General features: G+C 48.5%; 1 protein-coding gene across 9 annotated transcripts in view; it reads left to right on the forward strand.

Moving 5' to 3' along the window:
• TBC1D1 (TBC1 domain family member 1) overlaps positions 1–25,372 on the forward strand; it is a 224,886-nt gene that overhangs the window by 180,207 nt on the left and 19,307 nt on the right. For 8 of the 9 annotated variants that reach the window (XM_061164542.1, XM_061164540.1, XM_061164541.1 and 5 more), the window contains 2 exons: positions 4,684–4,845; positions 10,565–10,723. In XM_061164542.1, the coding sequence (XP_061020525.1) occupies positions 4,684–4,845; positions 10,565–10,723 (321 nt within the window). The remainder of the gene's footprint in view (positions 1–4,683; positions 4,846–10,564; positions 10,724–25,372) is intronic. The other variant, XM_061164544.1, reaches the window with a different exon arrangement.

A 25,372-nucleotide genomic window follows, 5' to 3' on the forward strand; every position in this document is an offset into this window, starting at 1 on the left:
AAGGGTTCAGGCTGAATTTCATGCTCTTTGGTAAAGAAAGTAGAGGGACATATACAAGGAGTTTTTCCCATGGTTAAGGCTTTTTCTTGGCTTTGGAATGCATGGATCAAATATTTATTACTATTCTTGGAGCATTACATTCAAGAAAGAATCAAGCCCTGTCATCTGAACCTACTTCACTTACCTGTTGACCATTGGAAGCTGAGTTGTGATTTCCTCAAGGTTGAACCGCTGACGTTCAGTGGTGCTGGGACTGAGACGCACGGCCTCTCTCGTGGGCCCACAGTCCTCTGCAGCACCCACTGCAAGGCCCTTTCCCCAGTTACGCACGATGGAGCAGCCTGATGCTGGACAGCAGGGAGACTCACCACAACCATGGGTTTTGGTCAGCACTGTGTTGCTTTTGGAATGAGCCGTGTACTTAACGTTGCAGATACTTGTTCAGTTGCTAAGTCCTGTCTGACACTTTGTGAGCCCATGAGCTGCAGTCAGACTTCCCTGACTTTCACTATCTCCCTGAGTTTGCTCAAACTCATGTCCATTGAGTCAGTGTTGCCATCCAACCATCCCATCCTCTGTCATCCTGGTCTCCTCCTGCCCCGAGTCCCTCCCAGCATCAGGGTCTTTTCCACTGAGTCGGCTCTTCACATCAGGTGGCCAAAGTACTGGACCTTCAGCTTCAGCGTCAGTCCTTCCAGTGATTATTCAGGGTTGCTTTATTAGGATTGACTGCAGTCAATCCTTGCAGTCCAAGGGACTCTCAAGAGTCTTCTCCAACACCATAGTTTGAAAACATCAATTCTTCAGTGCTCAGCCTTCTTTATGGTCCAGCTCTTACATCCATACATGACTACTGGAAAAACCATAGCTTTGACTATATGGACCTTTGTCAGCAAAGTGATATCTCTGCTTTTTAATACACTGTCTAGGTTTGTCACAGCTATTCCTCCAAGGAGCAAGCGTCTTTTAATTTTGTGGCTGTAGTCACTGTCTGCATTGATTTTGGCGCCCAAGAAAATGAAATCTAACTCCACATTTTCCCCATCTGTTTGCCATGAAGTGGTAGGACTGGATGCCATGTTCTTAGTTTTTTGAATGTTGAGTTTTAAGTCAACTTTTTCATTCTCCTCTTTCACCTTTATCAAGATGTTCTTTATTTCTTCACTTTCTGCCATTGAAGTGGTATCATCTGCATATCTGAAGTTACTGATATTTCTCCCGGCAGTCTTGATTCCAGCTTGTGCTTCATCCAGTCCAGCATTTCTCATGATGTACTCTGCATGGAACTTAAATTGGCAGGGTGACAGTATACAGACTTGACATACTCCTTTCCCAATTTGGAACCAGTCTGTTGTTCCGTGCCCAGTGCTAACTGTTGCTTCTTGTTCTGCTTACAGGTTTCTCGGGAGGCAGGTAATGTGGTCTCATATTCCCATCTCATTAAGAATATTCCACAGTTTGTTCTTTTGTCCTTTATACTGTGTGATCCACACAGTCAAAGGTTTTAGCATAGTCAGTGAAGCAGAAGTAGATGTTTTTTGGAATTCCCTTGCTTTCTCTATGATCCAATGTATGTTGGCAATTTGATCTCTGATTCCTCTTCCTTTTCTAAATCCAGCTTGTACATCTAGATGTTCTCGCTTTACATACTGTTGAATCCTAGCTTGAAGGGTTTTGAGCATCCTCTTGCTAGCATGTGAAATGAGTGCAATTGTACAGTAGTTTGAACATTCTTTGGCATTGCCTTTCTTTGGGATTGGGAAGAAAACTGACCTTTTCCAGTCCCATGGCCACTGCTGAGTTTTCCAACTTTGCTGGCATAATAAGTGCAGCACTTTAACAGCATCATCCTTTAGGATTTGAAGTAACTCAGCTGTAATTCCATCACCTCCACTAGCTTTGTTGTAGTAATGCTTCCAATAACGCCCACTTGACTTCACACTCCAGGGATATCTGACTCTGCACACCATCGTGGTTATCTGGATCATTATGATACTACATCTGCATAATGGTAACACAGTGAAGTTTGAGTTTTAATTGAAGTATAATTGAAGATATTTTTAAAAGTTTTTTCCTGGTTAAACAAATACCACATGTTGGTTATAAAAAAATTAGTGTGGTTTTTCTAAAATTTCTACAAGTTTGGGTGTCACTTAATTACTCAGCCTCCCAGCCCCTTAGCCTTCCTTCCCTTCCTAAGCTTTCAAGAGATGGCAGCAGTCAGAGGAGCACCTTGTCTGTGAAGTTCAGTTCAGTTCAGTTCAGTTCAGTTCAGTTCAGTTGCTCAGTCATGTCCAACTCTTTGTGACCCCATGGACTATAGCACGCCAGGCCTCCCTGTCCATCATCAACTCCTGGAGCTTACTCAAACTCATGTCCATTGAGTCTGTGATGCCATCCAACCATCTCATCCTCTGTCGTTCCCTTCTTCTCCCACCTTCAGTCTTTCTCAGCATCAGGGTCTTTTCCAAGGAGTCAGTTCTTCACATCAGGTGGCCAAAGTTTTGGGGTTTCAGCTTTAGCATCAGTCCTTCCAATGAATATTCAGGACTGATCTCCTTTAGGATGGACTGGTTGGATGTCCTTGCAGTCCAACGGACTCTCAAGAGTCTTCTCCAGCACCACAGTTCAAAAGCATCAATTCTTCGACGCTCAGCTTTCTTTATAGTCCAACTCTCACATCCATACATGACTACTGGAAAAACCATAGCTTTGACTAGATGGACCTTTGTTGGCAAACTAATGTCTCTGCTTTTTAATATGCTGTCTAGGATGGTCATACTTTTCTTCCAAGGACGTATCTTAAATTCACGGCTGCAGTCACCATCTGCAGTGATTTTGGAGCCCCCAAAAATAAAGTCTCTCACTGTTTCCATTATTTCCCCATCTATTTGCCATGAAGTGATGGGATCAGATGCCATGATTTTAGTTTTCTGAATGTTGGTGCAGGCCAGGGAAGCCTGGCATGCTGCAGTCCATGGGGTTGCAAAGAGTCAGACACAACTGAGAGTCTGAGCAACTAAGTGTACTTCATCTCATTTATCTTTACAGGAGTGACTCAATGAAATAGCGGTAATTCCTATTTAAAAAATAATTCAGGGTGCAAAAATCCTTTGCCCAGCACATCCTACTCTGCTGCCCTGGACAAAGTAACGAACCTGCTCAACCTTGGTCTTCTCCAGAATAAGATTTGGTGCTAGGCAGTGTGTGTTTATGGGTCAGGGGAGAGCAGACTTATTCGAGGTACATACTGACTTACCAGTGTCTCTGGGACTAAGAACTCTTTGCTAATGAACTAAACAACTGAGATGAAATGGGCAAACTTATTGAAAGATGCAATTTATCAAAACTGAAATAAGGAAAAAAAAAGTCTGAATGTTCCTATATCTGTTAAAGAGATAAAATTTGTATTAAAAATCTTTCACACAAAGAAAACTCTAGGTCCAAACAGCTCCACTGGATTCTATCAAATATTTAAGGCCCCTAATTGATACATCCTTAGAAAACAATGTGTCATTCATCACAGCAACTTCTGCAGTGTGGTGAAGAGTAGAGAAAGGCAGGGGGTTTAGGCCCACTATGCCTTCTGCTTGGGCCTTAGATGTTGAGCCCAGTCCTCTCATTCAAAAAAAACCCTGCCTCAGATTCATGTTGATATATGGCAGAAACTAATATAAAATTGTAAAGCAATTATCTGTCAATTAATAAATAAAAATGTTGTTTTAAATGATATTATTGAAGAAACATAAAAAAACCTACCTCAGCGTGTTGTCAACATTAAATGTTACTAAGTGTAAGTACTGAAGACTTGCAGGATTTGTTTATTGTTGTCGTAAAGAAGACAAGCTTAGCCGCTCCGCAGAAGCCTGTATATTGGCCCCTGCCTAGCTCTGTCTCCTACCCGCTTTCCCTATAGCTCACAGTCCAGATGGGGGATGTGCTGTGGACGGGTGTGGGGCTGACAGCATCGCCCCTGTGGTCTGAGTAGGAGTGAGTGGTTTGGTGGGAGTGAGGCTGTCAGTTTTAGTCCTTCTTAGAACGCTCACATTTCCTTTCCTTTGTTGATTCCCCCCACCTCCAGTTTGGTGACTCAGGTAGAGTTCTTCCTAGTGGACCTGTAGGCTGAAAAAGGAAGGACGTAGTAACTATCTTCATATATTTGAGAAGATGCCATGTGAAAAAGGTAGATTTATTCTGTTCAGCCCCAGGCAGCAGAAACGTGAGGAAGGGTAGATGTTATCAATACTTAATGGAGGTTTGGCTCCAAGAAGGAACTATCCTCCGAGAGCCTCTCCTAGTTTAGGTGAAGTTTTGTTGAGATCTAATCCTTCCAGGCACCAGGAGTTCTAACACGCAGTCCTTGCCTTTGACATGGTTACAGTTAATATAGGGTAGCCATGGAGATGGGTAGGATTGGACAGGTGAGGTATATTTTAGCAGAAGAGCCAACAAAATCCATCAGGGAGAATAAGAGGAATGAGGGATGCCTCCTGGGTATATAGCTTTTTCTGTGATAAGAAAGCTGGGGTGGGGCGGGAACCAGTCTTCACCTTGGACCTGTTAAGCTGGCTGCAGCTGCTGGCTACCAGCGTCTCAGTGGTGGTGATAAGCCGGCAGCCTTGCTGTGAGACAGGAGATGCATAGCCATAACTCACTAACGTGCTCTTCAATTGTCTGTTCTAGCCTCTGAGAATGATTTGCTGAACAAGCGTCTAAAGCTTGATTATGAAGAAATCACTCCTTGTCTTAAAGAAGTGACTACAGTGTGGGAAAAGATACTTAGCACTCCAGGAAGGTCAAAAATTAAGTTTGACATGGAGAAAATGCACTCGGCTGTTGGCCAAGGTAAGCCTAACTGGGAATCAGTCCAGTTGGCCTCACCCCTCATTGATGACTAGGGAGAAGTATGGAATAAAAAAAAAAATTTTAGGTTCAATTTCAGCAACGATCTCTCTCCTGTTTATCATGTCTTTACCCGATTTGTTTCCAGATGTCTTCGTCTCAATTTCTCTTAAATTACGATTTCTCTTAAATTAAGGAAACAGGAAGAAGAAAAAGGTACAGCTAAGGGCCTAGTTGCCTACAAGCTGCCTAACAACGTGACGATATACAGAGTTACATAGTAAACTGACAGCAAGCTGTGTGCCCTCTGTCTGGGTGCTCTCCGCAGGTCAGAGTCCCGCCCAGACTTCAGGCAGGTAGACTCGGGTTTGGATCCCGCTTCTACCAGTTGCTCTGCAGTGTTCTTAGGCAAATGGCTTAACGTCTCTGGCCTCACTGTGCACGTGTGTGAGATGTGGGTGACAGCTGTGGCCGTTGTGAGGAGCCGCTGCAGGTGTATGCTCTGCTGAGAGGCCGGGGGGTGTGGGCAGCCTGTGTTCAGTGTGATCTGCTGCGTGGGTGCTGGTCTGGACAGTTGCTGATCCAGGGTGAGTGCAGAACCTGAGACTCAGCATCTAGAAACTTCCCCCGTGATTTGACAGTGATCCTAGTGGAAGAAAGTGGTCTTGTATATTTTGTCAGTCTTATTTTTTTCCCATTGCTAATTCACTGTCTTTTATCAAAGTGTCAGTCTGTAAGGATTGGAACATTTAAAAAGAAAAAACTGGCCCTTCATTGGAACATTTCAAAAGAAAAAACTGGAGGTAGTTTGACTTCGATTTTAGAGCTTATTGATTGTTCTTCAGTGATTGTTAGTGTTCAAGTAACACAAAACTATTTATTTTTAAACGTATGTTAATGTCTACTGGCAAGATGGGAAGTTTCCTGAGTCTAATCTAGTTCTAGCGCTCCTGAAGTCTTGTCAGTCTGGGCGTGAATAACCAGGTGTTTAGAATAAGGGTGGTAAATCTTATGTTCTGATTGCGTGAGCAGCTCAGTAAACCAAGTTGCACATGCATTATTTACTCTGTGAGTAAATGGAGCAAAGCAGCTTTTCTACGATGGTCTCTCTATTAGGTATTATCTAACCTTTATCTGAGTTTTGACAGCTTAAGTTTTAGTAATAATATATGAGTTAGCACTAGTTAAAACTTTCCCCTCTATATGGTTAAGGAGACGTGGACCTAGAGATGTTGAGTTACGGGCCCAGGACCGCAGAGCAGGTGACGTCCCAGGCTGCTGGAGTTCTAGCCACCGCTGATGCCGCCCAGGGTTGAGCTAGGCCTCGGCCGTGCTGTTCTCAGAGACCAGAAGTGCGGGCGCTGAGGACTCGGGTCCTGTATCGGCCACCGTGGCCTGTGGCGGTTGTCCTCATCTTTCTGGCCTCTGGTTCCAGAATGAGAGGTGTGGACCCTGCAGAGGATCTCACAGCTTTCTTCCAGGTCTTATATTCTTTGTGCAGTGATGGCTGCTGGAGGCTTACCATTGCACCAACTGGCCCCAGATTGCCATTTTGAAAAAAGAAAGCAGAAAAAAGAATGAGTCCTGTCTTTCCCTTTTCATTGTTGACTAGATGATAGTCTTCAGGTAGCTCTACTTTTGCATAGGTAAATTGCGTGGTTCTGTGACAGCAGTCCAGATTGTTTGAGCTTCTTAGGAGCCTGGCACCTGAACATATAGTGGTTTTCATCATGCATTTACAAGAGGAACCAAATGAAGTACTCTAGGTACTTGGTCAGGAAGTGCCCCTGGAGAAGGGCATGGCAACCCACTCCAGTATTCTTGCCTGGAAAATTCCATCGACAGAGGAACCTGGTGTGCTACAGTCCATGGGGTCACAAAGAGTCAGACATGACTGAACTCAGCACAGTATCTGGAACCTACATGACGAAGCTGACAATAGAGGATTGGACAGTTTATACTGAGGTGAGCTGCCACATCACTTTCTGTGCCAGGAACTTTGTATCACTAATTGTAAAAGGATTATTACTATTCCTTTTACTAATTATAAAAGGAAATTGTTATTTGTCAGTTATTCAGCTGGTTTCAACATGTAAGATCTAATACCTCCAAACAGATGACCACAGTCCATCTCTTAACTCAGAATGATTATAAAAAGAGATCAAATCGGAACTTCACTTTGAATCTTTGAGGTAGAGGCCAAGTCACTTACAAACCCTTGAAATAAAGACATGCCCTGTGCGGGTAACAAGGCCTCTCTTCTTGATGATCTAAAGACCCCTAAGTGGCAGAAGTAAAGAGATTTATAAACGTCCCAAGTTAAAGTCGGATCAGGATGGTGGGATTTTAGGGTGTCAACTTGGTACGAGGAAGAATTATAGGGAATTTTAAACTCAAAGTTTACTTTGGCTTTAAATGATTTCTCTAAAGGCGGCAAGGTAGAGTTTTATAACCTGGACCATACTTTTCTAGGAGTGGCATTGCAGAGAGGCAAAGAGGCTTCCTGAGCAGCTGGCAATGTGAGATAGGTCTATCTCTTCTTACCTTTGCCCCAGCATTGCCGTGTATAGAAACCCATTCTAGAAGTCAATCAGTAAAAATATACTGCAGTGGGAAGGGTGTTGACTGTGGCATCATTTAATGACCGAAAAACCCAACCACATGGCCACACCCACATCATATTCCTTGAAAATAGCACAGTAGATTTGTATTAACTGATGCAGAAGATGTCTGTGGGAAGTTGTTGCGTAAGAGAGGACAGCGTGGCCTCACGTACTGGTCTGTAACTCCGTCACTGTACGTGACGTGTCTGCAGACACCCGAGTTGTAGGGAGGAGGCATATATCCGGGCTCCCCAGCATGGTCTTGCTTTTCCGCCTGTGCAAGTACAATAATTAGTAGCCTTCCTCCCCTTCACTGTCAGAAGCTTCCTGCTTTGGGTGGTGAATTGTGTGTTACCTCTAGTAAGGGGTGGTTTTTCACTTTCTTCTTTATATCTCTCTATTTTCAGAAGATTGTCCCCCTCCCCCATTTAAATAATGAGCAGCAAAGGCAGTCAAAATTGAAGAGTATTTACGTGTGGAGGGAGGGAGGCTTCCTGCCCGCAGGCCCCGGTCCACTGCCAGGGTTCTCTCTGGGGTCAGGAGTGGAGGCAAAACCGAGCACGGGGCAGGGTGTTGAAGCTCATTCTTAGCGAAAACATTGGCACCAGTTTGCGTGACCCTTTCTAAGTCATACAACGTAAGCTTCCCCTTAAACGCCGAGTATGTGGCACCGTCAGTGACAGCCAATACTTGTTTCCTCTCCCAAGTTAAAGTTTGATAAGATAATGGGAATGATTTAGTAATAAGGGGAAATTGGTCCTCTCATAACTTGGGATATTTCCCAGTTTGACAGGAATATTTTGTTGAAAGCCCCACTATGAATCATTTAACATGCTGACTATTTTTCAGCCTACATTTACTTCTAATACGGTCTGAAATACGAGGTTTATTTGTGTCTGTACTCACCTCTCCCCTTGAGAAACATCTGAGCAGGAAGAGTAGGGAGAAAAGAAACAGAATGATATAAAAAGGCATTTTTATGCCTTTTATAAGAATAGGTTAGTTTTCTGTTGCTGCCATAACAAGTGATAACAATATTGGTGGCTAAAGCAACAGAAGGTCTTCTCTCAGGGTTGGAACACAGATGTCTGGAGGCAGGGTGCGGGCAGGCTGCACTCGGCCTCTTCGGGCCCCTGGTGGCCGTCAGCATCGCTTGTCTGTGGCCACAACACTTTGTCTCCATGGACATGGCACTTTCTCTTCTTGTCTTCTAAAGATATTGTCATTGGATATAGGGACCACCTAGATAATGATCACCCAGGATGATCTCATTTCAAGGTCTCTGCCTAACTTAATTATAGCTGCAAAGACCCTCTTCCCGAATCAGGTAACACTCATAGCTTCTGGTGATCAGGATGTGGACATACCTTTTGGGAGGTCACCATTCAACCTACTTCACAGGGTCATCCAGTAAACTCTTGAGATAAACATTCACAGGGTAGGATGTGGTCACAATAAGTGTGGTCATGTTTTTCTCCCACTGTGTAAAACCAAATCACTGACTATACTATAAGTCTTCGCAGGGGACAGCTGAGTAGCGCTTTCTAAAGAGTTCCTGTGGGTCTGTCATAAGTGAAATTGACTCTCTGGTTTTGATCCACAAATGATGATTTTATTATTAATTGCCAGGTAGGAACATAAAATATTCTCCCCCATTATCCTTGTGAGTAGCAGCCTGTCCAGCAGTGAGAACTTCAAGAGGACACGGTGGTCACTGTCCCTGGGCTGCCACCATCCCCCTGGGGTATCTCTGCTCAGAAGGGGGCCTCCGCTCCCTTCTTCCCGCCACGTGGAATATCATCGAGTTCCCCACAGCAGGTTGTGGGGATGACATGAAGGGTGTGGAGCAGTGACAGCGCCTGGTCACCTCCTGGGGAGGATTAGCTGCTGCTCTTTCCTGGAGTAGCACCTGCTCTGAGAGACGGCTGGGGGGACTGGCCAGTAGCCTTCCTGGGTAGGTGCCCAAGGGGCAGGGAAGGGCACGCGGTCCTCACATGCTTTTTCTGGATGGAAAGATTAATCCCTGAGTCAGAGGCTCCCTTTCTTTGAAGAGTGCGCCTCTCAGGAACGAGAAGGGTTCGGTGTCTTATCCTGCTATTTTCTTGGTCTTCCCATTTCCACATCTGGGCCTTGAAACAGCGGAGTCAAGAACACAAGAATTTGATTCAAAACAGTCACTTTTTCTGATGAGCCCTCACTGACTTTAAGAGAACTTCTCTTAGATGACCTTTTAACAGCACGCTGAGCGTTAAGCTCAGTCACATCTGAAACATTAGGAAGAGGCTCCTAGGTGATCTTTCTTGCTTCCAGGTCCACATTGAATGCCCACCAGGGCACGTTCATGCAGACTGTGCCCTGTCTAGCATCTGACCGCTTCCTCCAACCCACCCTTGCCGAAGGATGTCCAGTCAGTATTCCAGAATATCAGCTTTGATTCAGCTACTCCTTCCTCCGCTTCAAAACATTGGGTCATTCCTTTCAGCTGCTGCATGAAGTGCAGCTTTCTTGCCCTCAGTTTGACCTCTAGTGAAGCCCTGTCTAGCCTGGCTGCCACCTATCTGCTCCTCCCACACATGCACTGTGTCCTCGGAGGTCCAGACAACACTAGCAGTTCCTTTCCTCTGACTGGACTTCTCCCCTCTTTCGCTCTTGAGTCTTGGCACCAGTGAAGGAATCCAGGAAACCTTCATCTCCTTCGTCCAGACTCACCTGTTTTCTTCTGTCCCTTCTCTGAGATCACATTTTGCAGTGTCGTTTCACATGCTCGCAGTTACTTCCTGAGGACATTGTTAATTGGTGCTAGTTAGGGATTTTCATGTCTTTTTTCATCAGTTTATTGCAGAGTCTGGCACAGCCCAAACAGAGTCCAAACATAGTACATATATGCTTGAAAGGTAGGAGGGTGTCGGGGACTTAAGGGAAGAATGGCAGGGGCTGTGGAGGAAGGAAGGGACCCGATAGGACAGAATTTGGTTGCTCTGTTTCCATTTCTGTGCTGTTAACTCTTAATGGAACGAGGAGCCGAGTCAGCAGAGTGAGACACAGCTCGCTTTATCGCTCAGTCGCATTCTGTACATGAAGTCTTGTCTTTTTCCCACCCCGCCCCCCCCCCCCCAAAGGTGTGCCGCGACACCACCGGGGTGAGATCTGGAAATTCTTGGCGGAGCAGTACCACCTGAAGCACCAGTTTCCCTGCAAACAGCAGCCCAAGGACACGCCCTACAAAGAGCTCTTGAAGCAGCTCACCTCCCAGCAGCACGCCATTCTCATCGACCTCGGTAAGCCTGCAGTCAGCTTGACATAGAGACGGAAGCCGCGCTTACTCGGAAAATCTGGAGAGACTGTCCGAGTTATTGAGTGGTCTGCCTTTAGGTTTAGCGATCACGATTTACTGCTAAGATTTTCAAGTGAAAAAGCCCTGACGTCATCACATGTGTCCTCTCAGGTATAAAAGCCTCCCTCTGTGCCTGGTGGCCTGTTCGCTCTGCGGCGGGGCAGGCAGCCACCCTGCAGGCCCTGGTTTCCCCCAGGCTTCAGTTCAGTGACTCAGAGGCTGATAGGAGGGCTTACAGTCAACCGGACGCTCAGCCTGGGATCACAAATGTCAGAGCCGAGGCTGGTTTCGTTACAGGAGCTACCCTAGTCTCTGTGGTTTACAAACAGGATTTATTAGAAAAATTTAGAAAAAAAAAATCTAGAAAGCAGTTTGTGAGAGCCCCACTTCACAGGGTCATCCAGTTAACTCTGAGATAAACATTCAGAGGGTAGGATGTGGTCACAGTAAGTGTGACCATGTATTTACCAAATCAGTGACTGCACTGTAAGTATTTCCAGGAGACGGCTCAGCGGTGCACCCTTCCTGCCTCTGCCTCCCCCGGGGCCTGCGTCCCGCAGGCAGCAGGGCTCCTGGGGACTCCTTGGGCTCCAGGCCCGGCTGCTCCTAGAGCACGTGGTCCTGCTTCTAAAACATTTACTCTGCGTGCTGTCACCCCGGGGCTCCCCAGGCCGGCTCAGGGGCCCCATCGAGGCCCGACTCACTGAGGTTCCTCAGCACAGCGGCCAGGGGGAGGCAGGACCTTTCCCTCCACTTGACACGAACCGAGCTGGGCAGCACCGAGGTTTCTGTATCCAATCGCACTGCAGCTCCTCAGGGTCAGCTTCATAAACGTTCCCCTTCAGGCCAGAGTCTGAGTGTCGTCTCTGCGGCTCTGTCCCCGAGGTGGCCTCCGCTCCCACCTTCAGGCTGGGTCAGGGGCCTCTGCCTTCGTCCTGCCTTCTACTCTCTGCTCAGCAGACTTAGCACCTTTAGTGTTATTACAGTTGCCATTATTATTAAAGTCAGTACTTAACTTTCCCGTGGACCGGATGTTGGGTGAAGTTACTTAAGCTGCTTCCTTCGGACTTCACAGTGCGATCGGGGCCACGTCCTTCCTCCTGTCCTTGCTTGGAGTCGAGGACACTGAAACGCGGGGAGGTGAGGTAACCTGCCCCACGAGGCGGAGCTGGTGCGCCGCGGAGCACGGGGGCCGCAGGCTCCTAGCCCCGCTCTGCGCTCAGCCAGGTGGCAGGCCTTCTTACGGCCTTTCTCCCCAGCAGGCTGCAGGCCTCCCGCGGTGGGCTGGACGGGGCCACTGGCCGTTGTACCCCACTCCTCGGACAGAGCCTGTCACATAGTAGATGCTCAGTTAAGTCTCTTGATGTTGACTGTGAGGCATGGTGCTGGCCTCCCAGTCTCCCGTGAGCCTCACCACAGCCTTGGGAAATTGGCCCTGAATCCTCTCTAAGAAATGAGGACAGTCTCCAAGGCGCAGAGAGGTCAAGTGTTGAGCATGGTCACACAGCTGCCTGCCAGGACCTAAACCCACTCTGGCTCTGTGCTGCAGTGGGCCCCTGCATCCCTCAGGCCCTCTGCCCAGGAGCCCCACACGCTCCTAGGAGACCCACGCTAGCTGGGCGGAGGGTGATGCTGACAGGCCATGATTGTAACTTGGGGACAGTGAGCATGCAAGGCCTGGGGCAGGAGCCCATTTGGCCCGCTCATCCCAAGGAAGCAGTTCTGTCAATTGGCAGTAACTGTGTTTGCTAACGTGATGAGTAACAGAAAATATGACATCACATTCCTATCACGTGAAATGAAGAAAAAGATAAATTTGGGGTAGGAGGTTGAAAGGGAGGAGGGAGTACAGACAGACGTCTCTGAGTCTCCACCCTGCCCCCGCCCCCGACTCGGGAAGGGAGGAGGAGCTAGCCTGATTCTTGGGTGTTCTTTTCCCTTAGTTCCTTTCAGTGAATACCCTTCTCCTTGTTCTGCGGACGGACGCGCAGTTACTTTTCTGCAGAGGGGAGAAAAGGCTGGATCAACATGAGGGCTGGGCTGTCCCCCCGGGAGTGTGTTTGCACAGCCCCCCTTGACACCTCCCTTCCCAGGGCCCATGGCTGCCTTTCCTCTAGTTGGCAGGGAGCCTGCACAAGCCAGCCAGAATCGGTCTTTCCTCACTCCGGGGCAGGGCCAGGCTGCACTCTCACATTCTCTCTTATCCCTCCCTGCCCATCTCCCACCCTCACCCTTTGCACCCCGGAAGACTAGCTGCACCCCACCCCCTCTCCCCCTCCTGATGACAGTGTGGCCTCCTCTCTCCACCCCACTTCTTTCCCATCGCAGCCTCCACCCCCAGTTTGGATGCTGCTCAGTACACCCCCAAGGGCCCAGAGAAGCTGTTTCCAACAGTGCATTTCCCTGGTAACGGTAATATCTGTGCGTCTCTCCAGGCTTCCTCCAGGGCCAGCCTCCGCTCTTCCCTTAGAACAGGAGGAGCCATGTGTTACCCCAGACCCAGTGGAGGCCCAGGTGCCCCGCTGCCCGGCCAGCTCTGGCTCTGCTGGGTTCAGGGAGGCCGCGCCTGGAGGTTCTTCCAGACTGCCCGTTGCTCCCCCTCACTTCTCACAAGGTGGTATTTGCCAAGTCAGTTGTTTTGTCTACACTTTTTATTTTGTCTACACTGTGGCTCATTCAAGGCCCAAGAAAGGTGTGTGGAGCAGCAGAGCAAAAACAAATCATGTTTCAGTTTTTCTTAAAAAGTAACATCTATATCCTGGCCAAGAGAACAGAATGCTTGTTGGTTGAAAGTATTTTGGGTTTGCAAGGATTTTTGTTTTCTTATCTTTTTGCTTTATTTTCTGAAATTAGCTGTTAATCTAATCAGCCTTTGCAACATTTTTTTTCCTCTAAAGAGTGAGAATAATAGACTTTGTATTGAATGGTGACAGAAATTGAGATGGTTGGATGGCATCATCGACTCAATGGACTTGAGTTTGAGCAAACTCTAGGAGATAGTGAAGGACAGGGAAGCCTGGTGTGCTGCAGTCCATGGGGTTGTTGTAGAATCCGGAGTTGCAAAACACTCCTCTTGAGGACACTCAGGATAGTGGAGTACAGTTTATTACACCAGCGGGTCCAAGGGGAATCGATTCCCAATAAGGATTCAATGATTTTGGAGGACTTGGTTTTATACCCCCTGCGACTTGACTGGTTCAGTTCAATTGCTCAGTTGTGTCTGACTCTCTGCAACCCCATGGACTGCAGCACACTAGGCTTCCCTATCCATCACCAACTCTGGAAGCTTGCTCAAACTCACATCCATCGAGTCGGTGATGCCATCCAACCATCTCATCCTCTGTTGTCCCCTTCTCCTCCCACCTTCAATCTTTCCCAGCATCAGGGTCTTTTCCAAGGAGTCAGTTCTTCACATCAGGTGGCCAGAAGCTTCAGCTTCTGGAGCTTCTGCTTCAGCATCAGTCCTTCCAATGACTATTCAGGACTGATTTCCTTTAGGATGGACTGGTTGGATCTCCTTGCAATCCCAGGGACTCTCAAGAGCCATTTCCAACACCACAGTTCAAAAGCATCAATTCTTTGGCACTCAGCTTTCTTTATAGTCCAACTCTCACATCCTTATATGACTGCTGGAAAAACCATAGCTTTGACTAGATGAACCTTTGTTGGCAAAGTAATGTCTCTGCTTTTTAATATGCTATCTAGGTGGGTCATAGCTTTTCTTCCAAGGAGCAAGGATCTTTTCATTTCATGGCTGCAGTCACCATCTACAGTGATTTTGGATCCCCCCAAAATAAAGTCTCTCACTGTTTCCATTGTTTCCCCGTCTGTTTGCCATGAAGTGATGGGACCGGATCTTAGTTTTTGAGTGTTGAGTTTTGAGCCACAGCATGACTGGTTACACGTTAGTAATTAGTTTTACAACATGCAGGTGCAGTTGCTGTCGTTAGTCTGAGACAACCTGACCTTTACTTCCCATTTCTGTTAGCCATCTGTGAGGAGGGGGTCTAATCCCTCTTGGCCCTCTTCCCAGTGGCCCCAACATGTCCCCCTCTTGATGCTCATCTTATCTTTAAGAATGGGCGTCGGTCATGGGTCATTACTGTGCACAGGGACAGTGTAGCGCTAGCAAAGCTGTCAGTCTAGAGGTCACATACTGAGTTACATGTTGCAGAATTCAAGGCCTAAAATTAATAGAGTGATTAACAGAATAATCACAAAAAGATTTTTCCACCAATCACCTTTGATCCAAGAAAATACTGATGACCAAAAAGGAGGATTACCATTAGGCATAGCTTTTACCTCAGATGTCACCTCAGGGCCTTGATTAATTTGGTTAGAGTCCAGACTACACCAAGAAAGAATCGACAGGTTGTGAGTTACCAAAGGAGGAAACGTTTCTCATTGTTGTCTCAAGAACAACCAGAGGGGGCTAAAGTCCCCTGTGTGCAAGGGAGACACCCACCAAGGAAGTCCATCCATCACCAACAAAGGCGTGGCCCCACGAAGCCAACAGTTAAAAGTATTATAGATGTTTCCATACGAGTGGGCCCAGGACAGGAACACATTATCCTGAGTTTGTAGCCCTGGTAGGGTTGTCATGTCGAACAGGAGAGCATCTGCTGCTTCCAAGGCTTTACCCACACTGAATCTCTTGGTGAGTATGGGTGTACATTAGTGCCAAGAGAGAATGGAATTCTCTCCTGGACAGAGGGGGTGATGTCATGGATCACCTTCCCTAACTGTTCCAGGTGCTGAGACATCTCCATCCTTCCTTTTTGTCATAAATTTCCCTTTACTTCCCAAATAACTGGGGGAGGCCTCCTGAATATTATCTCATAGGGGGATACCCATGTGACCCGGGGGTCATTCTGACTCTCATTAACACCAATGGCAGCACGTCCATCCAGGGGGCGCCAGTTTCTTGCATCCATTTTGCCAAAGTCACCTTGATGGTCCGGTTCATTCTCTCAACCATTCCTGAGCTTTGTGGCTTCTACGCCATATGGAGTTTCTTTGCAAACCAGTTGGAGCACCTCAGCCACAAATGCTGGTCCATTATGTGATCCTATGCTCAGAGGGAACCCAAACCTAGGAATGATGTCTCTCAGCATACATCAGGCCACTTCCTTTGCTTTCTCAGTCTTGGTGGGGTAAGCTTCCACCCATCTCATAAAAGTACATACCGTTACCAGCAAATATTTGTATCCTCAGCATGGGTTTACCTCAGTGAAGTCCATGTCTAGATGTTCAAATGGAGGGGTCCCCTTTAATTGTATTCCGGGAGGCACAGTCTCCTTGGGAGCCGGGTTATTTTTGGCATAGGTTATGCATCGGAGGCTTACATGTGCACACAAGGCTGTTAGACGTGGTATGACAAGATAGCAGTCTAAAATCTCGCAAGTCGTCGTTTTTCCAAGATGGATGGATTGATGGAAATCGTAGCCAATTGAAATGCCAGCCTAGAGGGGTGGAAACGTCTCCCGTCTGAGGCTTTCCACCATCCGTCCTCCCGAGCGTCCCTTGCTCAGTTTGTGCGCAGGTGGTTTCTTCCTGGCCGTAGACTGGGGCCGCTTGGGCGGTTAGCAGGTGTCACCGTAAGCTTGGTTGCTGTATTGTCCTGGGCGGCCGCTTGCTTTGCCATTCGATCGGCCAGACAGTTCCCTTTTGCCTGAGGTGTGTCCACCCTTTGGTGGCCCCTATGGTGTATTACCGCCTCTGCAGCGGATTCCCACACTGCTTCCAAGAGAAGCAGAATTTCCTCTTTATTTTTTATCTCCTTGCTAGTTGCAGTTAATAGCCCCCTTTCATTCTATTTGGCTCTGTGTACATGTAAGGTAGTGAAGGCATACCATGAGTCAGTTTGTGTATTTACCTTCTTTCTTTTAGCCGATTTTAGGACTTGTATAAGCTCTGCTCGTTGAGCCGACAGTGTGTGGGGAGTCAACCTGCCTTGACTACTGTATCCTTTGTGGTTACCGCATGTTCAGTTTCCTGTGTCCCTGTCCCAGGTAGCCAGTCCCATCTGTGCTGTAAGTCTCAGCTGGTTGACATCTCTGAGGTCTGGTCGGCTCGAGAAGACTTCGTCTAGCATCTCCTCACAGTCATGTTTGGGGGGCCTTGGCTCACCGGCAGATAAGTTGCTGGGTGGTTGCACCTTTATTTGGGGACTTTCACAACAAGGTTCTTGATTAGCTATTTGTGAAAAGCCAGGTATCCAGATCTGGCAAAACCCTACGGCTCCCCAAATGTCTCTCACTTGCATTTTGGTAGTAGGCTGGCTTGTCTGATTGATCACCTGTTTTCATTCTAAGCCCAAGGCACACCTCCTTTCCTTTATAACAAATCCCAGGTACTTTAGCTCAGTCTGGCAGATCTGGGCCTTTTTATCTGATACTTGATATCCAGCCTGGTCCAGCAGGCCCATGGGAGTCTTAGTTCCTTCCCAGCATTGAGAACGAGTCTCTGCCATCAGGAGTAGGTCATCCACATACTGTAGGATCTGACACTTAGTAGCATCCGATGGGAAGGAGAGGAGATCTGTTGCCAGGGCTTCCCCAAATATCTTAGGGGAATTTTAAATCCTTGTGGCAGCTGAGTCCAAGTCAGCTGGGTCTTCTAACCCGTCCCAGGGTCTTCCCATCAGAAAGCAAAAATTCTTTGGCTAATCGGAGCCACTCTTATACAAAAGAAAGCATCCAAACAGGTAAAATGCTGGGCGTTAGGAGGCATTAGGCTTAGCAGAGTATAGGCGTTAGGGACATTTGGGTGTAAGATCACCGTTGCCTCACTTACTAACCTCAAGTCCTGAACTGGCTGATAATCTTCTCCCCCATCCACCTTCACTGGGAGGATGGGGGTGTTCCGTGGTGATCGGCATTCCACCAGTATTCCTGCTGCCTTCAGCCTGTCAATGAGGAGCTTGATTCCCTCCCTGGCAGCCAGCGGTATAGAATATTGTTTTCTCCTTGTGGGCTGGGCCCTCACCTTTAACCCTTATTGCCGGATGGTGATTTTTCCCTGGTCCAGGGGGGTTACTTTCTGCCCAGACTTCGGGAAACAGCCCTGTTAGGGGTTCCGGGGCTCCCCTGGCCGATGACTGATGGAGTGTCCGCTCACCTCCCGCTGGTAGCAGGGGGCTGCTTGCTGAGATCTGGGTGGCCCAGCCCAGCTGCCAGGAGTGCTGTCTTTCGACAGGACCTTCTATCACTCTCCATTTGTTTTTTCTCAGCCTCTTTTATAGTTTCCTGATCTCGATTGACAAAACCTTGTCAGTGATTTCTATCATTTGGGTGCTGGTAAGATCTAAGAACCCCTCCATCTTTTGGAGTTTCCTTCTAATACCTGGATACGATTGGGTCACAAGGGTGGCATTTATGGGCCTTTGGTTTTCAGGGGTCTCTGGGTCAAAGTGGATGTATTGTCGAATGGCCTCACACAGTCTCTCGTAAAACCCTGTGGGAGTCTCATCTGCTTTTTGGATCATGGTGTTAGTCTTGGCCAGTTAGTAGGCTTGCGAGCCCCCTTCTTGAGGACTTGTATAATGGTGTCTTATACCGTTCCAAGGATTGCTTACCTTGGTCAGTGTTGAAGTCCCGGTCTGGTCTTGTGTCAGGAGCGGCTTCTCAGGCCCAACTTTCAGGGTCCAGTTGGCCCTCTGATGCGTGTTCTCAGAGTCACTTACGTGCCTCTGTGATGGTCCAGTGTCTCTCTTCCATACTGAAGAGGGTGAGGAGAAGCTGGGCTGTGTCATCCTACACTGGTTGGTGGGTCCTGAAAATAGTCTCCATTAGATGAATCATACCCTGCGGCTTCTCAGAATAGGGAGGGGTGTGCCTTTGCCAGTTCAGGAGACCCGTGGTAGAGAACGGCTGATGGTAAAGAGCAGTGGGGCCGTGGGTGTGTCCGTCTGCCCCACCTGTGGTGCCACCTGGACCTCCCTCAGAGGCACTTGCAGCACCTCTCTCTTAAGGTTCTTTGTAGACCTCAGCCGCCTCCGAACTTGGCTCTCCCTTTCTCCCTCTTCTGAACTGGGGAGGGGTGGGTATAATGTTGGCACAGTAGGAGGGAGAGAAACCCTCCACTGGCGGAGGCAGAGGAGGAAAGTCTGCCTCCTCTCTTGTCCCTTCCTCTTGTTCTGGGGGTCCCCTTCGTGTTCCCCAGTATGGAGGGGGAGGTGGGAGTTCCTCCTCTTCCGGATCATAGTGTATTTCCTTTAACTTTTCTTGCTTGGGTTCTGCCTGCACCAGAAAAATCTTGCTTTCTCCTTTTCCAAGATAACATACCTGGGCCCAAGGGGGTGGTTTTTGTGCAATTCGTAGCCATGAGTCAGGACACAGGAACTGATCGGGTGGCTTGGCCGTCCGGTGACCACAGAGTACACAGCCTGAACGTTGTCCAGTACTAGGGCTCCCTCTGAGAGCCGTCCTACCCCAAAGGATGGCCAGTCTATCTCACAGACGGTTCTAAGCTTGTCTGGGGTTAGCTTTACACCACAGTCTCCTCCAAAGCCCTTTGTGAAGTTTTTAATCACGCATTCAAGAACGGTTGGCTTGGATTCTCCGCTCCCCCTCCTGCTTTTCACTTTCCTTCCATCACTTACAGGAAGTCCAACTTCTGTTTCATCGCTCCTCGGCCAGGGTCTTGTACCCCAGCCACCGCCGATGTCTCCACTCAAAGGAGCGTGACAACTGCCACTTTACCTCAGCTATGACCGGGGTGAAAAGGGCCTTACCTGCTAAGCCTTTCAATGATAGTACCTCTCACGCTTCTCTGTCAGCAGTCAGCCAAGTCCAGTCAATTCAGGCTTCTATGTACCCCTCCTCGCACAGGTCTGATCCTGGCAAGATCCAAATCTGTCTTATCACGGGTTGGTGCAGACAGATGTACATCCAGAGCCACAGTTCCCAGTCCGGTCCTAAACAATGTTCGGGAGGTCCCTGAATCCCTAAGGAGAACAGGAGGGTGTTGCGGCAAAGGGGACAGTCCCTTGGAAACCAGAAAATAAAAATTTGTGTTGACAAACAATCAGCACAGATTCAGTTAACGGAGTTTTACTTATTTCAGTAAATTCCCCACTGAGCCTAGGAGGACACAGCCACCTGAGATGCATCCAGCCCCAAGGGCTTGATCAGGTCCCTTCTTCCACTGTTACAGAGGGACCTACCTGCACGCTTCCCTCCTGCCGTCCGCAGTCGTGTGAAGTCTGCCTAGAAAGACAAGTCGCTAAAACAAGAGCCGATCCGAGGGAGGAGACACCTTCCCCTTCCCAAGGCTCTCGTTCCGGCGAGTCGCAGGCAGAGGCTCAATGGACCTGTCTCTCCAAGGGCTTCCTGGCCAACACACCAGAAATGTTGTAGAATCCAGAGTCGCAAAACACTCCTCAGAAGACACTCAGGACAGTGGAGGACAGTTTATTACACCAGAGGGTCCAAGGGGAATGAGTTCCCAACAAGGACCCCTCCGGTGATTCTGGAGGACTCAGTTTTATACACCCCTGCTCTGCATGACTGGTTACACGTTAGTAATGTTTTATACCATGCAGGCGCGGAAGAATTAACAATTACAACATGCAGGGTCAGGCGCTATCGTTAATCTAACTGAGACAACCTGACCTTTACCTCCAATCTTTGTTTCCCGTCTGTGAGGAGGGGGTTTAATCCCTATTGCCCTCCTCCCGGTGGCCCCAACAGGGTCACAAAGAGATGGACACGGCTGAGCAACTGAACAACAATTGAATGGTTGGGCAGTGTTTTGCAGTTTGTGAACCTTATTCTCTAGCTTTGTTGAATTTCAGCTTTACACAACCCTGTATGAAGGTGTACACAGTTTCCACTTCGGAGGTGATGTGCTTGGCCCAAGTTACAGGCTGCTACGTACTGGCAGAAAGTTCTAGAACCTTGTTCTTCTCAGTCTCTGTACCGTGTCCCCTCCAGGACACCGTGTGGCTTCTGTCTGTCTCGGCTCTGCCCACTGTAGACCCGCACAGCCCTCCGCTCCTCTGGTCAGGGGGAGGCACGGTGTTCGAGTCGGCCCCCCCCTCTAGGCCTGGCTCCAGCTGCATGCGTTTGTGCTGCCTTCGGGTAATCGTACCCTTTCTCTTCCCTCCATCCTGGATGGACGACCTCTACTGCGAGCATCCTGCCCTCTGGCTGTGCCTCCCGTCTAGTTGTGGCCACACGTGGCCGTGGGGGACACGGAGCAGCGAGCTGGAGGCCCATCCCCCCCGTCAGGCTCCACGTCACCCTCCGCCCTGTCAGCTGCTGCTCTCCCAGGCATCCCACCGTCAGTGCTTCCCCAGGGAGGCAGTCCGGCCTCCCCCACGACCAACGGCTTGGCCAGAGCAACGCTGGACCAGGTCCAGAAATGGAGGGACACCACTGAGTCAGAGGGCAGTGCTCCAGGTTGGAGCAGTTTCCCGCTTAGAGACTGCTCCTGATGCCCCCACGTCGGTCACTTGTTTTAATCTCTCTTTTACACTATGTCAGTAAAGTGGTGGCTTGCTTTACATACCCTGCAGAGGTCTGACGAGTCTGTCCATGGCCACAGATAGCCTTTTTTGACGGACTTGCAGAGACTGTCTTAACAGTGCTCCCTACGCGGCTTTGGGCATGTCCAAGCCTCAGTGAGAGGCAAAGCACATATTCAAAGATCTGTTCAAGTCAAGAAGCCAGCGTGGCAGCTGTCATTGGTTTGTGCTTCCACTTAACACATTTAAGATATAAAACCTGCCTGGTATCTAGAAGAAAAGGAGCTATAATCCAGGTGTTACACGAGAGAATTTTCTCCTTGTTTTTTTAGAACCTGAAAGGTTGTTGCTGAATCACGCAAAAATGCTGGGATTCTTGGCCTCCGGAGGAGAAGAATTCAATCCAGGGCCAGAGACGAGGCTTGATGCTCAGAGCTTTTGTGTAATAAAGTTTTATTAAAGTATAAAGGAGATAGAGAAAGCTTCTGACATAGACATCAGAAGGGGGTAGAAAGAGTACCCCCTTGCTAGTATTAGCAATGGAGTTAGATACTCTCCAAGGAATCCAAAGAATGTCTGGAGGTTGTAAAGACCTCACCAGACCTACTCCCATACTTTACATTTCAAGATAACAGAATTAGCCAGAAGGTTTAATCCAGAGACTGTCCTCAGGCAGGATGCATTTTTGTTATATAATGCTGAGTGTAGAGGGAAAAAAAGTTTGTCCTTTCTTTCTCCTTGAGAATTCCAGACCTCTCTCTCTTTGGGGACCCCTAGACTTGTTATCAACCTGCCTAGGAAATGACTCAGACCCTTCAAGGTGAGGAGACAGACCTCTGAGATGAAGGATCAGCTGAGAGTATTGAAGATGCCCTACCACAGAAGGACAGGGAAGGGCTTCCCCCCTCTCCCTGCCGGGCCTTGCTGCCAGGAGCCGCGCTGTGTGCCTTGAGGAGTACATGGGGCTGCTCATGACCCGCAGAGGGATGCTGGTGTGAGCACAGCGTTCTGTTTCATCTTTGGGCTTAAGTCCTGTGCAAAAAACTGAAAAACATTCATGGCAAAGGACAGGAAAGTACCTAGGATTTGTCCTGCGGCAATCTTTCTATATGACACACCTTCCTGTCTACTTGGGGGCTTTGCCTTAGGCAGGTCAGTTGAACCATCACAGCTCAAGTCTTAATAAATTCTTGCAACAAGAGCTATACACATACACACAAAGCTACATGCGTCATTCCAAATGGTCTGCCATAGCCTCTGATAGCCAGAGCATATTGTGATTTCATATTTATTTGATCATTCTAAATATCCTGTTTAACCTCAAAATGATGTAGCTAAATGTAGATGATAAAGGAATAAGATGGGGAGACTTCACTTGCTCGCTCAGTGGTCTAACGTCTCCCTACACCCTTCCAGCCAGTCAGGGGTGTCCTGGCAACAGCCAGCTCCCCCAGGCCCCTCAAAAGAAGCCCTGATGTCAGCATTTATAGATTTCTTCAGTGTAAACGTTCACTTTGGCTAATCTGAGCTACCAGTTTGCTGTCATTGATCAGAGACACACACAGGCCTGCGGGAGCCAATTCCAGCTCAGTCAGACACTGGACTCAGACAACTGTTTCCAAAAGCAGTCTGTGTACAGGCGAGCTCTGCCTTCTTAATCCCCCGCCCACCCATGCTGTTCGGTGGGGAGCCACAGATGCTTCTCAAGCATACGTGGTGCATCCCCTCAGTCCAGGAGCCTGTGTTCTAGTGGGGAGGCAGACACTGGACAACTGATGACTGAGATTTTTGTTTTTTTGTTTTTTTGTTTTTAATTAAAATTGCGAGGCATCACTCAAAGGGCATTTTCCCTCCAGTCATAACTCATGTTCTGCTCCGAGTTAAATGCAGCACCTTGAGAAGACCTCAGCATCACCGTTCTCAGCCAGGAGGGAGCCTTGGTGCTCACGTGGTTGTGAGGTTACTCTTTTCCACGCGTGAGGAATCCGAGCTCCACAGTAAGATTGCTAGTTGGCCAGTACCCCTCCCTAGAGAGGCAGAGATCGCCAGGCTCTTTGTAAAAAAAATCAAAGGAAAGAAACTGGTCAACTCTCGCACCCCAGTGCAGCCTCGTGGGGGTCCTGTGTGTGAGCAAGCGGGATGTGGAGGGCTGAGCGTGTTCCGTGTGTGCACTGCCCAGGACTCACCTGCTGTAGATCAGCTACACACGTACGGTCTTCAGAAGATGAGTTTTTTTTCCTTCCCAGTGTTAGCAGAGAACCTTCTCTGTTACGGCTGAAGGCTGCAGACCTCAGCGCTGGATTCAGTAGCTGTGATCATCCACAAACGTGTACCCTGGTCCATTTTTCTGCCCGTGAGGTCTCCCCCTTCGCTTTGCCTAGAGTGTGGCCAGGGGTGTGTGAGCCACGGTATTTATCTAGAGCAGTTGTTCCCAAGCTCTGGATCTCAGGATTCCTTCACTCTTAAACACGACTGAGAAGCCCAAAGGGCCTTTTTGACATGGATAATTTCTATCAATATTTACCGTGTTAAGTAAATACAGGAAGGCATTGTCTCCCCAAATACAAGTTAGTGTAAACACGGGCTGCGTGTATGTCGGCTGGACAATCATCCCCCTCTCAGTCAGAAACTGGAGGCCTGACTCTCCCTGGGCCTGGGAGGGGCTCGGGGCCTGTCTTGCTGTCTCAGGAAATGACAGTTGAGAATCCCAAGGAACACACAGGAGCCCCCTTCAGGCTGGTGCGGAGCTTTCCTTCATCAGGAACATCAGGGCCGGTCCCTGAGACTCTGTGACAGGGAAGATTTGGCTGGTTCGGCTAATAACTAAAGATCAGGAGGTGTGGGGGGGCCCTTCTCTAATATGAGAAGGCGACTGATGAGCAAAAATGATATAACACTGACAGATCAAATTTAAAAATCATTAAACCTTTGCCGGCGTTCCTCGTGTCACACCACTCCTGTGTGTTCCGCCACCCTTTCCTGTTGGAGGCCCAGAGAGAGTTGGGGATGGGTGCGGGCAGGGCAGGGCAGAGATGCGCTGTGCTCCCACTCCATGGAACCTGGGTGGGAAGAGCTGTTCCCAGGTTAATCCTGCAGCCGAGCGTGAGGCCGGGAGTAGGCGAGGATGTGAGTGCGTGGAGCCCGATGCGGGCCTGCTGATGGCTTTCCAGCAGCGGGGTAATGTGTGCAGGGCGTGTTTGGGGAAGGTTTGCTGTGGGGAGAGGTAGAGCAGCAGGAAACAGATGAACACAGGACAGGAAATCAGAAAAGGCTATTGCCGTCCTCATGAATCACATTCTTGGCTGGGAAATCCCATGGAGCGTGATGGGCTACAGTCCGTGGGGTTGCAGAGTCGGACATGACCGAGCGACTAACGCTTTCATTTAAATTAAGTTCAAGTAAACCAGTCTGGATTGATGAAATGCTTTCTCACGGGGCTGGGGGAGAACGCTGGAATGTATCCCCTCCTCCCGTTGCTGAGACAGAGGAATCAAGGTGAACATTTTCCTTGTGGCTTTGGTGCACTTCTGCCTTTGGCGAGGCCATTAATTCTCACCTGGGCCCATGCGTGGCCCCAGCTGAGCATCTCTTTCTTCAGGCACTTTTCTGCTCCCTGGAAACACACTTCCCCATCAGTCACATTCCAGAATGGGAGGGGGAGGTGGGATTTGACAGGTGTCAACCTCACAGGCCTCCTGAACAAAAGAAATCTTCACATTTTGCCTGAGTACCAGCTTTTTGTGAAAATCAGGAGCATTTTATTTTAGCCTCTTTTTGAAAGGCGACTGTTTTGTATAAAAGAAAATGCCTGCTGCTCCCCAGAGTGTATCAGAGTACTGCCTATGGTTTAAAAGTACAGTCAGTCCCCCACATACGAAGCTTCAAGTTGTGAACTTTTGAAGATGCAGATGTGGATCTGGTTCAACCAAGGAGCCAGAACCTGTGCCATCAGCGTCAGCCACGAGTGAAATTGCAGCTTGCCCTCCGTCTCCTATTGCTGGCGATCCTTTAGCTCTGCCATCTCCCACCTCCTCTCCCTCCCCCAGGCAGTAACTCTTCTTGCCTGTTCACTCAATGCCAGCCCTTGTATGCCAGCTCTTATACTGTACTTTTCAAGGTACTGCA

This window comes from Dama dama, chromosome 17, assembly GCF_033118175.1.
Source record: "Dama dama isolate Ldn47 chromosome 17, ASM3311817v1, whole genome shotgun sequence".
Classification (NCBI taxonomy): domain Eukaryota; kingdom Metazoa; phylum Chordata; class Mammalia; order Artiodactyla; family Cervidae; genus Dama; species Dama dama.